Source organism: Protopterus annectens, chromosome 5.part0 (assembly GCF_019279795.1).
Source record: "Protopterus annectens isolate FY-2018-M chromosome 5.part0, PAN1.0, whole genome shotgun sequence".
Classification (NCBI taxonomy): domain Eukaryota; kingdom Metazoa; phylum Chordata; order Ceratodontiformes; family Protopteridae; genus Protopterus; species Protopterus annectens.
This window is the reverse complement of record NC_056735.1, coordinates 301,653,977-301,671,401: the sequence shown is the minus strand read 5'-3', so window position 1 is coordinate 301,671,401 and position 17,425 is coordinate 301,653,977. Positions and strand designations below refer to the sequence as shown.

At 39.4% G+C, this 17,425-nt stretch overlaps 1 protein-coding gene across 1 annotated transcript in view; it reads right to left on the bottom strand.

Annotated features, from left to right (window-relative positions):
* MBTPS2 (membrane bound transcription factor peptidase, site 2) overlaps positions 1 to 17,425 on the bottom strand; it is a 1,092,578-nt gene that overhangs the window by 343,108 nt on the left and 732,045 nt on the right. The window contains exon 8 of the mRNA XM_044072286.1: positions 14,236 to 14,330. Within this exon, the coding sequence (XP_043928221.1) occupies positions 14,236 to 14,330 (95 nt within the window). The remainder of the gene's footprint in view (positions 1 to 14,235; positions 14,331 to 17,425) is intronic.

Sequence of the window (17,425 nt, the reverse complement as noted above, 5' to 3'; positions counted from 1 at the left end):
TAGGGCTTGCCAGGAAACTGCTCCTTGTCACCCTGGTTCTGCGGACTCCCTCTGTTGCCAAAGCAGTGTCTTCCATTATTGCCCCCTCCTCTGCCCCTGAAGGGGTGTTCACTACATGTGTTCTGGAAAGTTCCTTGGGACTTCCGGAACCACATTTTTCCACCTCTTTGCCTTATGGGGTATGGTCTAGTAGAGGTGGAAAAACGGACTCCTATGGCAGATAGAGTCTTTCCTTCCTGCTCACACCTAGTGAGGGTCTCCCTGACTTTAGGCCCAAACAATGAAGAGCCATCAAACGGGGTATTGACAAAGGAAGACTTGAAGGCTTCCGCAAAGGAGCACAAGCGCATCCAGGATGGTCTCCACAGAGCAATCGCTGAACCTGCTGCTCGACTTGATCCCTCGGCTGCATAGGAAATGAGCCGCATGGATGAGTTGACGACAGAATTAAGGGTAGAAATCTGAGCTGTAACCTTTTCCGAAATAGCCTCATCTGTGTTACCCTTTAGAGTATCTCCGAGTTCTTGAAGGAGATCTCGTTAAAGGCGAGTAAAATGGGTCAAGTAGTTAAGCGATATCATGGCAAATGTCGCAGAACTAAAAATGCATTTCCCGTATCTGACCATCATCCTGGAATCCTTATTAGGAGGATGGACAGTAGAGGAAGTCTCTGACATCTCTTTCTTGGTGGCCGCCGCCACCACCACGGCATCAACAGGGACTCCTTTGATGAGGAACGATTTCTCTTGAGGAGCAGTGATGAATTTATTGGGCCTCCGAGGGACTGGTTCCATGGTGTCAGGGGAATCGCACGCCCTTTGAGTGACCAGATCCATTAGTTCGTCGAAGGGCGGAGTAACCATGGAGGTGAAGGGCTGAAACCCAAAGACCTTCAGGAGCACTGACTCATCCCCAGTAGGGCGAATGGACTGCCAGTCGCCCATCTGCTTAAGTATTTCTAAGATGTCCGCAAAGGAGACATCCTCTGAGGGGGACCGTGGAGACCATTCCAATTCCTCCAAGTCGGTGTCTGATGTCAAGTATTCCTGAGGGGAATCCAAATGCCTCCTCTTGCAGAGTCTCTTTCTGGGAACTTCATCAGTGGGGGGGCTGGTGAAGTTTCAGTAGAGCAGGGTTCACCCAAAGGGGATACCTGAGGCTCTGGGTCTCGACGTTTAGTAGGTGCTTTAGATGAAGAGGCAGAATTCTGCGTCTTCAGGGAGGAAGAGGAGAGACCTGCAGTGTGGGTCTGAACAGACAACACCCTCCTCATGGCATCAAAGGCCCCGGACTCCCGGCCCGAGGAGGCCATCGGTTCCGAGAAGACGAAGGCCTCGCAGGTGCCGAGGGCTCCACACCCAAGGACGGAGCCAAGCTCACCTGCACCGAAGCCCCGAGGGGAAGTGTTGGAACCGACACATCGGTTCGACCCCCCCCTCCGGAACCGACGAGAGTGTGTCATATCCGAGACTCTTCGGATGGTACCAAAGAGGTCAGGGTGGGTGAAACCGAAGTCACTGGAACAGGACTCGGCTCCAAAGGTTCCACAACCATCAGATCTTCCGCCTCCAGCTCCGAAGGCCTGGGTAGGCTCGGAGGAGGAGTAGTCACAGGCAATGGTGCGGGAACAGGGCTCTAACCCAGTTGGGATGAAACCGAGAGCAGTTTAGCCAATGCTGGGTTCTCTAAGAGCCTCTGCACCATACGGTCCACATCAATATCTGACATCCTTGAAGAGCGGGTCGAAGGGGCAGAAGAAGCTACAGACCTAAGTATTAGAGATTTTAAAGTCTCCGATACCAGCTCCAAAACCAAAGGTTGGCCCCGAATCATCTGTTCAGCACACTGTTCCGAAGACCTAGGTACCGGTGACCGCACCTTAACAGAGGTGCTCGTAGCCAAAGACTTAGGCTCCGAGGACACCCAAGACGACTTTGACCCTTTCGAAGACTTGGAGGTCTGGAAAGACTTGTCCAAAGCTTCTTGAAACTCAGGTGTTCAGAGACCTCAATCAATAAGTTTCCTACGTCTCTCTAACAGAACTCTGCCACTAAAAGAGTGGCAGATGGAACAATCCTCTTGCAAATGGAGAGGTCCCAACAATAAACACAAACAATGTGCTTATCTGCTATTGACATTTTTTGGCCACAGTCACATCTTTTAAATCCGGACTTTTGCTTTTGTTCAGCCATCATGTCCAGGAGAAAGCACAAGTACACTAGTACTATCCAATCACAAGAAGAGAAACACAGAGAAAACACAATTATCAGATCCCTGATAATATAAAGTACAACAGTACAAGCCAATAATAATCAAAAAACAATCTTGCCAAAAAGTGGGATAGGAGAAAAGATAGATCCCTACAACTATAGTAAAGGATGTAACCAACTGAAGAGAAGGCAAGGCCCAACAGCAACTCGCTCCAATAAAACACACTAAACAGGGACAAAGCCCTAAAAAAGATAGTATAACAAGGGGAATACTGGTAGAAAAACATATATATATATATATATATATATATATATATATATATATATAAAAGGTAAACTTAGCTGTAGAAATACTTCTTAATAAACCTTCACTGGCTTGAGCACACTGAAGACTTGTGAACCGTTGCAGTGGCAAACTAGATATGAGGATTAGTCAGAGAGCATCATGGGATAGGTACTGTGACTGGAGCTACTAAAAGATCTTGAGCTTGGAAAGTGGCGACTCGGAGCCTATCCCCATGTGTAAGAAAAACGGTGAGATTGAACAACTTCACATCTCTTGTTCTGAATGTTAACCTACCTTTGTGAAAGATGAGGTAGGGCTGAATCACTGCAACAGCCTATAACTCAGATACTTTTCTTGCATTAGTCATAGCACTGTTTTCCAAGATAAGAACTTCAAAATCAACCTCAGGGGCAGGTTCAAAAGGAAAAAGTATAAGATTTTCCAGGACAAAATTAAGATGCCAAGAAGCAGTCATTTATCTTCTAGGTGGGTGAATATGTAAAACCCCTTTCAAAAAACATTTCACTTGAAGCATGGTAGAAAGGGGGCATCTACAGGAGGACATACAGATATGGCAGAAAGGTGAACCTTGAAAGAAGAGCAAGAAAGACCAGGGAAAACTCGTACAAATACTATGGAATCAGGGATGGCTGGTCCTTAAAAGGACCCTGGCTCTTACTTTGGCATCAACTAAAAAATGGTTTCTGCTTAGCCAAATATAATTTTCTAGTTGTAAATTTCTTAGCCTCCTTTAATACCGACTGCATGTTCTCAGAAAACAAGTGCTTAAAAATAAAAAAAATGTTATTACCAAACAGTGAGTTGAAGAAATTGAAGACTGAGGTGTATCAAACAATCCTTGTCCTGCGTGAGTTAGTCCATTCTGTGAGGAATCTGTTGGTAATTGCCCTTGGCCAGTTTGAGAACAGAGAACCACCACTGCATGGAGCAAAAGAAAGTTGCCAGTATCATCTTCAGACAGTGCTTATGAATCTTTAGAAAAATGTATGAAATCATATGAAAGAAATACGGGCGCATCCCCTTTCATGTGAACCAACAGGCATCTCTTCTAAGTCTCTGTACAAGACGTCCTGGAGCAGAACTGGATCAATTTGAGGGTGCAACTACCATTTGTGGAGGTCTGTCTTAGTCCTGCTCAGCTTGTCTGCTATAATATTTTGTTTTGAGACAAAATGCAAGCTCAACATAAGAAAGGCTCTCAAAAAAAAACCCACCAAAACACAAGTTTTATAATATTTCAAAGGCTCAGATATTAGCACTTAAGAATTTGAGCAATGATAGAACTTGACGTGTTATGAAGGCTGACATGGGTGGGGGGATACTTGTTACAGATACTGATAGTTATATAATGAACATGCTGAACACACCTGAGTTTTACTCTAACAATCCTTTGAGGAGGATAAAACTGCATGTACAGAATGGAATGATAAGCTAACCACAGTGCTTAATAAAGAACTTATTAGTGAAAACTTTGAATATTTGAACACTCCTCGCCCTAAATTACCTTGCTTTTTTGGAATTCACAAATCCATTAAGAATAGGGAAGATCCACCTTATTGACCTGTTATTTTAACTGGAGGTTCCATATCAGAGGCCACTGCCATATACTTAGATTTTATTCTTCAGCCTGTTGCTGAAAAGAACTCATCTTTTATTTTAGCTTCACCTGATTTTTTTAAGAAAAATAAAATAAATGCATGTGAGTGAACAAAGCATTTTTGTAACTACTGATGTTGAAGCCCTTTACACTGTGTCACCACATATGTACTGTATTGAAGCAGCTACAGAGGTTTATAGCAGAAATAATGTTACACAAGGGCAAACTGAATGCTTGGGAAAGCTAATAAACTTGGTGTTGAGTCACAATTTTTTCAGTTTCGATGGTCAGGCTTACAAACAGACAGGGGGATAGCCATGTATGCAGTTATGGCCCCTAGCCTGGTCAATGTAGCCTTAGGTAAGTGGGAGGAGGAATTTGTACTACAAAGTGAATACAGCAGTTTTATGACCAGCTACCTTCACTTTATTGATGATGTATTCATAGTCTGGCAATGTGAGAAATCCTAACTTACTGAGTTTATCCATTACATCAATAACTGCACCTCCTTCCTGAAATTTACCACTTCCATTAGCTCGGAGTAAGTGCAGCTCCTTTGTATGACTGTCAGTATTGATAAAGACTGAGAAAAATTAATTAGTAACTTATACAGAAAACCAACAAGAGTGAACTACTTACTTTACAGAGACAGTATGCATCCAGTAAAAATAAAGCACAATGTAATAAAATAACAAGGCTACAGATTAGTATGCATTACCACAGATTTGGCCCATTTTCTCAAAGATATGAATGTTCTTGAAAATGATTTCTTAACCAGAGGCTATGAATCAAACATGCTACATATGATCCTGGGTCTCATTAGAGATTCTAAAACTAGGAATGACCCTACATGGAAGAGACCTTTTGGTAGAATTATGCAATGAGAGCACCCTAAACAAAAAGGAGAGATAAGTAAGGACAGCTGCATTCTAACTTACACCTGGGATTTCAATACAATTAAAGTCATTATTAAGGAGAACGGGGCCATACTCAGTGACAATCAGCAGCTTGTAAGGGATTTAGGCAATCACCCTACTTTTGTATATAAAAAGAACGGAACCATAAGTAGCTATGTGGAAAAGAAAATTAAGGAACACCAGGATGACAGGACCACTAAAATCTGTGGGCCACCAAACTGCACCTTCTGTGAATACCCAATGGAGTGCAACTCCTTTAAGTGCTTGTATCTTAAAAAGATGGTGAAATCTTCAGCAGGTGGTAACTGTAATACTGAAAAAGTTGTACGTAGGGTCATGTGCAATGACTGCATTCTGTGTGGGTAAGACTATGAATAAACCAAAAAGGAGGATTTCAGGTCATCTTTCTGACATTAGATGTAAATGCCAGAGGAACACCTTATCCAAACACTTATTAGAATAACTCAGACATTCTGGTTTTAAATTTATCATTCTGGACTGTGTGGAAAATGATGAGCTTGAAGGGGACATCAATGGTATCTTAGATGAAAAAAAAGAATTATGCTGGCAGTTGAAATTAAATGCATTCAGAAAATCGGGACTTTATTATTGCTCTATTAAAAGTGTATAGAATTTACACAAGCTCCAACACAATCTGTAAAGTTTTTTTAGGGAATTTTTTGAGGAAATATTTTTAGACTAAAAATATACTAAATAACAAAAATTATGTGCAGAATGTGTGTATATATGTTTAGTTACTTTAACCTCAGCTCTGCTTTGATTAGATTTATTGCATCACGCCAGAGATTTAAATAGTAAATTCTAAACTCAAATGTTTTTGTCATGCCACTATTACCATGCAGTATTGGTATAATTTCCTCATTTACCATACTGGTGGATGTTCATGCACACACCTGCATACTTTTATACATTACTAGTTTACTTCATCCACTGTTTTCTGTATTTTTATATGTGTTTCCTACAAGTTTTCATTGTATAAACATGTTTTGGTGCTGTAAACATGAAAACTGTCATGACAAGTTTTTTTTTTTTTTGCAAAGCACTAATTTTTTTTCTGAGCTGTTAATTGCTTATTAGCTATGTGTTTTTTTCTTGATTTTACTTCTTGTCACAAAGCTGATGAAGGCTTTACTGTATTAGGTAGCTGAAAGCAACTTTAGTTAAAAGTATTTTATATGAATTTTATGCTTTTCTTAATACATGATTTTGGAACATGGGTTGCAAACAGATAGGTAATATTTTCCTTAACTAAGATTTAGTTTGTTCTAATCAGTAGTAATGTGTGGGGGTGGGGACTTGCTCTAAAATGCACTTTTACAGCCCTGCTTATACTGTTTGCTTTGAATAGGCTGGTTTAAAATTAAAGAATACTTACATTTTCATATAAAAGCTGAGATTTTTAACAATGTCAAAATATTTCTGATGTTTTGTTACTGAGGATCACTTGTCTGTGAAGAATAAAGGCTTTTTGCTTTGGAACACTACCTCGGTTTCATGATTTTTGGAAATTATTGTGATTGAGCTCATCAATGAAGTTTTAAGATCACTAATTTCTTTGTTTTTTATTATTTTCTGCCATACTTGTGGTGGTGAGGCTGGAACTGAACAGATTTCTGTGCTTGTTAATTTTTTATCTATAATATTTTGTTCTGACAGAACACAAGAAGCCAGGCAGGTCAGATTGTGCTGAGTTGCTAGTTCCCAGGCTGTCATTGCTAGTCCACAAAGGAGGTAAGATCTTTTATGAACCACATCTGTGTGGCACTGTTTGTGATTACTAGTATAGGGCATGGAATCCATAAATGGTTCACATATTTGAAACCATTTATTAGTCCCATCATTTTTTGGCCATTTATGTACTTTAATTTGTCCTGTTTGTTTCATAGACCCTGTACTTTCACCCTCCTTGGATACAGCTCACTAAGCAATGTCTGAGGCATCTGTGGTTACACACTTAGTAGGGGCTGGAAGGGACAAAGGGAGACATGGGTTGAGAGACAACTGATTCACCCACCAGAGTAACTCCCTTCAAAAAAAAAAAAAAAAAAAAAAAAAAAAAATAAAAAAAAAAACAGCACTGGGATTTGAAATACAGGGTGTTGGTCTTGTGTCCAAATACAGGGTGTTGGTCTTGTGTCCAAATACAGGGTGTTGGTCTTGTGTCCATACTGATCTGATGAACCCCTAAATTTTCCTCATGTGAAATCTGGCTAGAGAAATCCTGAGAATTGTAGAGGCCATGAATCTCAGAATACTGAGATATTCTCTGGAAGATGACAGAGTCTGGTTGGAAAATACTAGAAACTTTTTCTTGCAACATTCCACTTTTTCCTGAGGAAGATAGGCCATCATTAATGTAACAGGAGACTTTCCAGAAACACTATAAACACTACCTTGTGAGATGAAATGAGAGCAGATTTTACTATGTACACCTCATATCCATGACTGACATTTTTTTTTATTCAAGTCAGAAATTCTTAACATCTGTAAAAAAAAATCTGCAAAAAGACAGTTTAAATATGGCAAAATGTGAATGCCTTGCAACCTGCAATGGACTATTATAAGAGCCAGACACTTAAACATACTTGGAAGTGCTGACAACCCAAAGGGTGAAACCAAAAATTGTTAATGTAAACCAGACACAGAAAAATGTAAAAAAATGTCTGAAATCATTGAGAACAGGAATGTGATGATAACCATCTTTTAAATCTAGTGTTACTAGAAAACTGAAAGGTGGGATGAAAGGTAACAAACACTGCAGAAAGCATTTTGAATTTTGTGAATTTGATGTGAAGATTTAGAAAAGAAGGTCTAGGAGAGGTCTTCAGATTCCTTCTTTTTTTGGCACTAGGAAAATTCTTGCATAAAATCATTTTCCTCTTTGCTCAGGGAGAGCAGGTTCTACACCCCCTGAGATATCATTTGATGTAGGAAAGGAGGAAATGGGGTTGACAGAACTGATGTGGACAAATCCCTGTAAAGGAGGAAGAGAACACCACTGCCACCTGTAGCCTTAAATGATTCTCAGTGTGTGACTGGGTACATTATATTCTGCCACAGAAAGAAGTGAAGAACAAGACTTTGGAAAAGTATTCCTGGATTGTTGGCGTCTGGAGGGGGAAAAATGATGCAGTATATAGTCAGTCTAGTTTCTTATATTGTACTTGGTTTTGGAAGGACACGCCCTTCTTTTTTAAACCTCCCTGCAGTTGCTTTCTGAAATTTTGTTTGCCTGTGTTTTGCTGGGATTGTTTATTCTGTTTCCTATAAAAAGGACAAAAACTGGAAGGAAAACTGACATTTTATTTTGGCACGAGGGTTGAAAAATCTGGATAACTTTCCCCTTTCATCAGCTTTTTAAGGATAACAGAAAGGGCCAAGTAACACCTCTGTACCCAGGGGAGCATTCAGCACACCTTTGACAACCTCAGGTAAACTCAGAGGCTGTAGCCATGGAAATCTCATCACTCACACAGTATCACCTGCTGTAGAAGCAGTACCAGCATTGTCATAAGAACATTTTAGAGATGGTTTGCTTGACAAAGAAGATATTAAATAATTCACAGATGTCAGTCTCTGAACAATGGAGGTCAGTAATTAACTTTCTCATATTGTCACAGGAAGTCAGCAGAAACTTAACATTTATGAGCCTTGTAAATCACTACTCTGAAGGTTAAGGTAGAAGTAGTATTAATTTTTTCCCCAAACTTATCAAAAGCTTTCCCATCTTTGCTAGAAAGGATGTTGTTAGCTGCAATACCAGAAGATGGTTTTGTCACAGAAATCACTGGAGGATCTGACCAAGGATATGAAAAAAAGGGCATTTGTGAGTCTTTGAAACCGTATATAATTTATCAGACTTTCTGGAAGCAGGCGGCTGATTATCAGGCAAAATGCGGTCTGCAAGAAAAGCACTCTCTATGGCTGGCAAAACATAATAAAAAGCTGCAGCTTGAGGAAAATCCACCAGGAGCAAATCATACTATATAATTTGCTGGGACTCTGGTATTTCCTTTTGTTCCCACTGAAATAACTCCTCCATTCTGGCAGCAGAATCAGAAAACTCTAACTCTTCAAGTGGGGGATCTGAAGAAGAACTTTCTTCATCAGATTGTGCGGTAGAAACACAAGAAACATAGTCTACATATAATTTCTGTCTCTCAGTCTGAGAATCAGAATTGGAGAGTAGAAAATCTTTTCATTTTTAAATGAGCAGAAGATTCAGAATGTAAAGACTAAAATGCATTAAATAAATCTTTAGCAAAACTCTGGTAATCCTCCTTAAATACCCTAGGTGACAGGGACATATAAATATGCTGAACTATATGTTTTGCTTTCCTGGCAGACTCTCCAGAAAAAGAGCTTCCTAAAGAACAGAGCAGTTTCATGAAGGAACAATGTCTGCTCCCTTATTCAATACAGATATGAGTGGTTCTTTCTTGCCTGAAGTGGGAAGCAGAAGAGCTGCAGGGGATGTGCTTGCCTCTCAGTCCTTAGTACCTTCCCAAGGAGCAACATCACAGATACAGAGAAAAAACTGACTAGTGGACTAAGGAACCTAATGTGATCACAGTGGGTGAGGCAAAGAGAAGGCCAAGGTAAACAACAAAGTCTCTCTTACACCTATGATCTGCATGCAAACTGAGGAGGGAACAACCAATGAGCCAGGATGCAGATCCATGTCTGTACCAAAAAGGTTGCCTTGAAGCAGGTGGTGAAGCCTAGGAATAACACTCTTTCCGCCTGATTAAAAAATGTAGTGTCTAAGGTAAACTTTTTTAATGACAGTTGTAAAAATCCCTAGTCCTCACTCCTGAGAGGAATTGACAGAAAAGATAGTTTTCTTCACAAAAATTGTAAAAATAAAAGGTAATACCGAATGTAGTACTTATCCACCCAGCTTTGAAGAAGGTGTGGATTTGGTAAGGATATTTTTTTATTTTTTTTATTTAATCCTTGCGATCCATTAGTCTTTCTTCCAGGAGCAATTCATTCTACTTCTTTTATGAATCTATTTTTAAGTGACATTTCTCTGGCTTTGTTGTTCTAGATACAAGTGGCTTAAGAAAGAAGAGTCCTGGTTTAGCTGGATAATTTCTTTGAAACTAAAGTACTGGAGACAGAAACAGTCATTTTATATCTACCTTCTTTTTGAAAATATCTGCTGAAGGATTCCCACACACTAGGTATTTATCTAAGGGAGCATTTAGTAACTGAGCTTTGATGCCACCTAGTAAGATCTGAAGCTTTAACCAAGCATGTCTACTCATGACAAAGTAAGTGGCAGCTGTCACAGAGGCAGCATCCCACAGCATCATATGCAATCTTTATGGCATACTTAGCTACTTGCATGGTTGAATGAAGCATATCTAGAAGATTAGCTTTAATATCAGCAGTAGGAGCATTAGCTATAACTTCTCCCATTATTAACTAGAATGGATATTTTGTCACATGGGTTTGACAGTTGATAGCTCTGAAAGATAACGTGGAAGAACTAAAATCTTTTTACTGTATTTATGTACATTTTGGTGTTTTTATCATTGGAAATAGGAATAACCCTGGATCCCTTGTTTGAATAATGACAGACGACCGCTGGATCAGCAGTGTGTGTGTGTGTGTGTGTGTGTGTGTGTGTGTGTGTGTGTGTGTGTGTGTGTGTGTGTGTGTGTGTGGGGGGGGTTATAGAGATATTTATAAGCATCACAAACGTTATAAAATATACCTGTTTTTTTGGGGGGGAGGGGGCTATGGGAGTCAGAGGATAAAGTAATTGCCAGTAGAGCATCTTCCAGCAATTCTAAAACAGGAGAAATAGCTACTGGTTTAGAAGCTTCCATATTTAAGATTTCATAACATATCTTTTGAGAGTCACAAACTTCTCTAACTTCCTATTTAAAACAGTTTTATCTCTGCAATGGCATTCCCAAAATAAATCTCTTCATGGGGTTGGTCGTTGGTATAATGGTTAAGGTGTTTACTTCACAATAACAAGGTACAGGGTTTGATTCTTATCTTTGAAATGGAAAATGGCTAGGCTTAAAATGGATCACTAGGGCAGCTAGCTTAGTACTTACCTATGAGTCTGAAGACAATGTGTCATCTGCATTGGAGAAGGAAAAGGAAAAATAATCTGAGTTGCATAGTCTAGACTCCCTTGGTCTGAATCAGAAGAACCTTCCTTCCTCCTTTTCAAAAAAGAAGAATTTTTTTAAGGGGTAGAAGAACAGGAAGAGGAGGAGGAAAGCTGTCTAGTCTAAAATGCTTGAAGGATTTCAAAAAGATCACAATCAAAATAAACTAGTCATCCTTACTAGACTTCTGCCTGGAAATAAAGGGCGGGGAGGTATAATTAGTTTCTGCAGTATGTTTATGGGGAATATCTAGACATGTGGTCCTAGGGGTAGAAATCAAAGGACTGACTTCCATCAGGAGCCAGGAGTGTTGCAGCAAACAAGGAGTTGATATATACTCCTTTCAAACTCAGTTAAAACAAATCTGGGTTTGCCTTTTCCAACTGAATAAACCATAAGTTTGATTTGATAGGATGTGTTAAACTCCTTTACCATAACTGCCTCCAAAAGACAACATTAGTGGGCCAATGAGAACAAGATGACTGGTCTGGGAGCTGCAAAGGTGCATCAGTGTATTTGACTGCCACAGTCTGACAAACAGAAGTACAAGTCTGGTTGGATTCAAGCACCTCTCTGATTTGCAATCCTTTTTTTTAATTAAGGGGTGACATAAGAGGATGAACAGGATGATGCTATGGAAGCACAAGTTAATGTCTAATGTCATTTGTTTTCCAGGTAAGTTTTCAGAGTGTTTAGTCTACTCTGCATGGTTTTAGCGGTGAACGCCTGACAAACTGAACAGATTTTTACTTCCTGTTCTGCCACAAAGACAAATTAATGGAATGTCTTGCAAGGAATCTGATGTCTACAGCCACACTTTTCTTTTTTTCCCAGAAGAAATAAAGAACTTAACACAGAAAAATAATGAAATCGTAGTAGGGTCCCTAATGAGGTACTGTTATGTCCAAATCTTTGATGCCAAAGCTGACCGAAACAGATGCTTGAACATGATGTTGACAGAAGGCTGCATATACAAACATGTGGCAAGAAATTTCGGAGATGTCTGTCTTTATGTCACTCTTAAACTAGCATAAGGACTGACATACAGCATAACAGGAAGGTGCTTGAGCTTTGCAGACTGGCCTGATGAATGGTTATCCAACAAGATAAATCCCATTTGTAAGGAGTACTGCAACTGTGATCTATGAAGAACATTTTGGGATCTGTGGCATGTTTAGAGATCAGAACCAGAAGGAACTCATACCACAAGATATTCCTTCACTGTCACAGATGAAACTAGGAGTAGGCTTATTCCAATACAGTAATCTATATTTTTTACTAGGTGCTGGTTATTGCTTGAAATACCTGAAGTAGTGATCATTGTCATGAAGTTTATATTTTCCAGGCAGGTAACTCTGGTGCAAGGTTTAACAGACAATGTTCATCATTTTGTCAGTTAAGGGATTTCAGAATTTTGCACTAAGATACATGCAAATAAAATGGACAAGCTGAAAGGATGGTCCGGACAGTAAAGAATATTCTGAAAGAAACTGAATGAGATTAACTGTTGATTGCCACTTCCTGAGTACAGAAATACTCTTACAATTCATGGGACTATCTGCAGCACAACCCCTTAAGGTTTGTAGATTTGTATTAAAAACTTTCTTCATCATGTCTATTGCCCTTTCCTAAAAGCAAACAAACAATGGCAGAACTGTGGCAAGCAACACAGCAAAACAGATTTTTTACTAACAAAACTGTGAGCAATCTCTTTCTAATAAAAAAAGAGGAAAGAGTCAGGATAAGCCAAGATTCAAATGATACTGTCAGTATTTATCACAAAATACCAATGCAAACCACCACAGCTGGATGTTTCAATTCTCCGAGATCTTCTTTACTACAAAATAATGACACCGGATGTACTTTAGCAACAAGGGGCATCTAGAGAAATCTTAAAAACAGTTCCGCCCAGATCTACTAGAGACAAATTAGGACTTTGACAGGAACTTTATAAAGTTTTCTGGGGGCACTTTATTGCACCCAGCCCTGAATATACCAGTGATGTGCAGAGTTCCCAGTATGAACGTCCTCAAGCTTTCCCTAACTGTTGCGGATCTGAGTGGAAATAGATAAGCCAGTGATTTTGATAAAATGGTTAGTCGTATATATTACAGGTATGGCCATTTCATCAAGAAGACGCTCACTTACCTTCTCAATTTAAAATGGGCAGTTACTACTGACTGCACTTTCATGTAACTCAGATAGTTACAGTGTAATACAATTTATAAAATCGTACTTAAGAGTAAAATATATTCTGTGCCTAGAGTCTGCGAAGTATCAATAATAAAAAGGGGTATGTCACATAGAGTGCATTTGATTACTGTAAAGTGCAATTTAAGTGCCACAGTATAAAAGGGAGTGAATAATGTGATTTGAGGTAGATGTCTGTCTTCAGTAAAGCCATGAAGTGCAAGCAGCTTCAGTACATGCACCTCTCAATTAGTTGTCTTGACTTTGTGTACTCTTTATAGCAAATATACTGATGTGACAAGCTGCTAACAGTTCTGAGTATTCACGCTTGCTGGGTTTCATGACCTTTGGCCTGCAAGGGGAGTCCCCATACCAAGGTTAAAGGGAAGCACATTCCAAAAGTATATAATTCCTGATGTCTGTTTGAACAATATGTCAGCTGCAAGAAAAATGGCTCCCTTAAAAGGAACATGTTAACAGATCACTATAAACACAAAATAAAAACAGGCAATATAAAAAGTCAGAAAAATAACAAACAGGTGACAGAAGTATAACACTTTAGCATTCCGATGCTGCTAATTCAGAAACTTTACTGTTACATGTCAGTCTTGCAACAATAAGTATATCACAGTTAACATTAAAAGCCATGGAAAAGTATGTTTCAGAAATGGCTATGGTTACAAATACATTAAGTAATCTGAAACTGCCTGATATGGGCTGCTACTTTATGCACATTTCAAATCAAATTATTCGGATGAACAGACTTTTTTTGCTAGAATTTCATATTCATCCACATTATATATTTTATTTTTTTCAGACACTAGTAAATTGTAGAAAATAAACTACTTATGTAGGAACATACCAAGTGATTTTCGACATTGTTGCTGTAAGAGAAGCAGATGTCTGTGAGGCTGTTGTTGCTGCAACATTCCACTGTGCCATCCAGTCGTCTGTATACTAAAGAAAAGTCCACAAACACTTCAGTATAACTTTCAGTGGAATTTAGTAGAATAAAGACAGTATGTTCATTCAAGATAAAAAAAAAATATTTCTGTTCCAACAATTTATTTTAAAAGAAATTCACTACCTATGTGATACTACAGTAGAATTGGAGAGTGTACCTATAGCAACATACTTGCATGGGATTGAACACTGTTGTAACTGTTCATATAGACTATTTTAAAGCAAAAGAATGCTTTAAAGTAGCAGAATTTTTAGCTGGGATTGTCTGCACAATTTATATTTCAGCATTAACTTTTCATCACCTCTCTGCTCAGCTTAAATAACTAAACCTCCCTCTATCTTCTACTTACTGTCTGCATAGGCTCTGTATTATTATATTGATACACCTGGGATCTAACCTCAATATCTCTCAGGGTCCTATCTATCTCCACACACACACACACACACACACACACACACACACACACACACACACACACACACACACACACACACACACACACACACACACACACACACACACTCACTCACTCACTCACTCACACTCACACTAGATAGGTAGCAAAAAAAAAAAAACACTAGCATGTACCCCCCCCACCAGATTTTTATTTTTAATTACCCACCCCCAATGCTCTACAGCAAGAATAGCACACAACTTGATTAAACCCCTCTATTTTCACAATCTGGGAAGAATTGTGACCTAACTAATCTGCAGCTAGCCGTTACCAAGGTCTCAAGATGCTATCCCAGGACTCCCAAAAGAAAAGTATGCTGTATGGCTTAACTAGAAGTTGTGCTATGTACACTTAACAACAATTACATGAGGTATCTGCCTTAAAGTAAAATTAAAGCATGCCAAACAGTATCTTGCAATATACAGGTTTTAGAGTTCAATTTGCACACCTAGCCAGAACCCAGTCTACAAAAGCCTCTTGCTATCCCTTTACCTCTCTCTTTTTGCCTAAACACATCTGGGTTGTACTTGCCCAGAAACGCCCACTTAACTACTTGTATTTTCCTGTCTCATCCCCACCTAATCCTTCAACATATCTCTGCTGGATTTCTGCTCCATGAGCTCTCACTTCCTTCACTTTTAGCATCTTCCTTATCTCCTTCGCAGTCTCACTGTTTCTGGTAGACATTCCACTGCTGCAGTCTAACTCACTCTGTTCAGCCCTCGCTATGCTTGGGCTTCACTCCGCTCCCCTACCCTACTCCCAATTCCCAACCACCCCCACATACTCTATACTTATACCTCTCATAGCCACTCCCCCAACTCTCCCTCTCCAATCACCTTTACATCACACTCATTACCTCACTTCTATCTCCTTCTCCACTTCCTCTACTCACATTAACTACCACCTACCTCTCCCTTAACTAAACGATTATGGTAATTTACTCATGTCTCTCATTTCTGTTCCTTATCCTCCTCTCCAGTTTAACAACCCCTCCACACACACTGCTAATAATAAATTCCTCTACAATTACCCAAGTCTCTCCACCTAATCCCCCATATCACAAGCTACTCCCAAATATCCCCAACTTTAATCTCGATCCCCATATTCCTTTACCATCCCAAAATTTTCTATACCAACCGCAGCAACCAGAAATTAGTGCACATACCTTAATTATCCAAAACTCACAAAAATAAAATAACTAATCACTCTTTCAGTCTCATACACTTGTGTAGGGATAGCCACCCTAACCTCAGCAACAAACACAACCTACAACCTAAACACTTAAAAATAATCACTTTTAATCTTTGAAGTATATGCAACAAATTAGCAGCCTTTCATGCCAGGTTAACAGTCTACAATCCTGACTAAAACCTGGGTAAAACCTGAAATAAAAGACACTGAATTTCTACCCCCTGGCTACTGCACTGTCTGAGCTGACAGACTGCATAAAAACCAGGAGGAATAACCCCAGTCTTCCCAAACATCCTCATAGTTATGTCCTATGCTAAAACAATACCCAAATTTGGTAATGCAGAAATCATCACATTCCTAAATATAAAGTCAGTTGAGAGCACATGCATTGTTACTCTGTATATCCCTCCATGACAAAACATTCCCATCTTAGAAAATTTCCTATCCTGGATCTCTGAAACAATACAAAATGAAACCATTATCCTTGGCGATGTCAACATTGACTGGCAAACCATCTCCACACATACCCCAACCAACAGAATAAAACTTTGAGGCTTTACTCAGTTAATTAATACTCCAACTAGATATAATAACAATAACCAGCAATCCACACTAGACTGGATTTCAGTGTGTAACCTCACCAACTACATGCCTATAACCATAGGACCATCACCCAATCTATAAAACAACACAAGTTCAAAACCACATGCAACCTACAAAAACTTAACAAAGAGGTATCCATTAACTCTCTGAAGGCAACAGACTAGAATATCCTAAAAAGAATCCCCCTTAATGATGCAATCAAACATTTTCATGAGACCTTCCTAAGTATTCTTAATGCACTAGCCCCACAATGAACCAAACGAATAAAGCATAAGCATGCTCCTTGGCCCACCAAATCATGCAAAAGCCTAGTGAAATATATAGACAAAGCTTGGACAACTTCAGAACAAAAATGACACTAATCTGCAAATATTCAGACAACTCTGGAATCAGACAAAACGACAAATACCCCAAGACAAAAAAACTACATTACCCCGACATTCAAGATCACCATAAAAACAACCCAAAGAAATTCTGGCCCTCCAGATCACCACTCCTCAACCCCAGAAAGCAAGACAAGTGAAATTCATACCTAGACACACCACCCCATGAAATAGACGCCAAATTTAATACCTAGTTCATAGAAGCCATAATCAACCAAACTCAGTAATCACAAACCAATACCGAAAATACATCATCTGATAATAACCCTCACACTCTCCCCCACAGTACACTCACATAACCAACACCTCACCAACGCTGAATCTTCCCCCCTCTCCCTCTGTCACCTTCAACGCATTCCTTTGTCACTAATAAAAAAATCTAATATGACAACTCAAACCCTGCTCCACCGCAGACAATCTCCCTCCAGGATACCTAAAACTGGCTACGGATGCA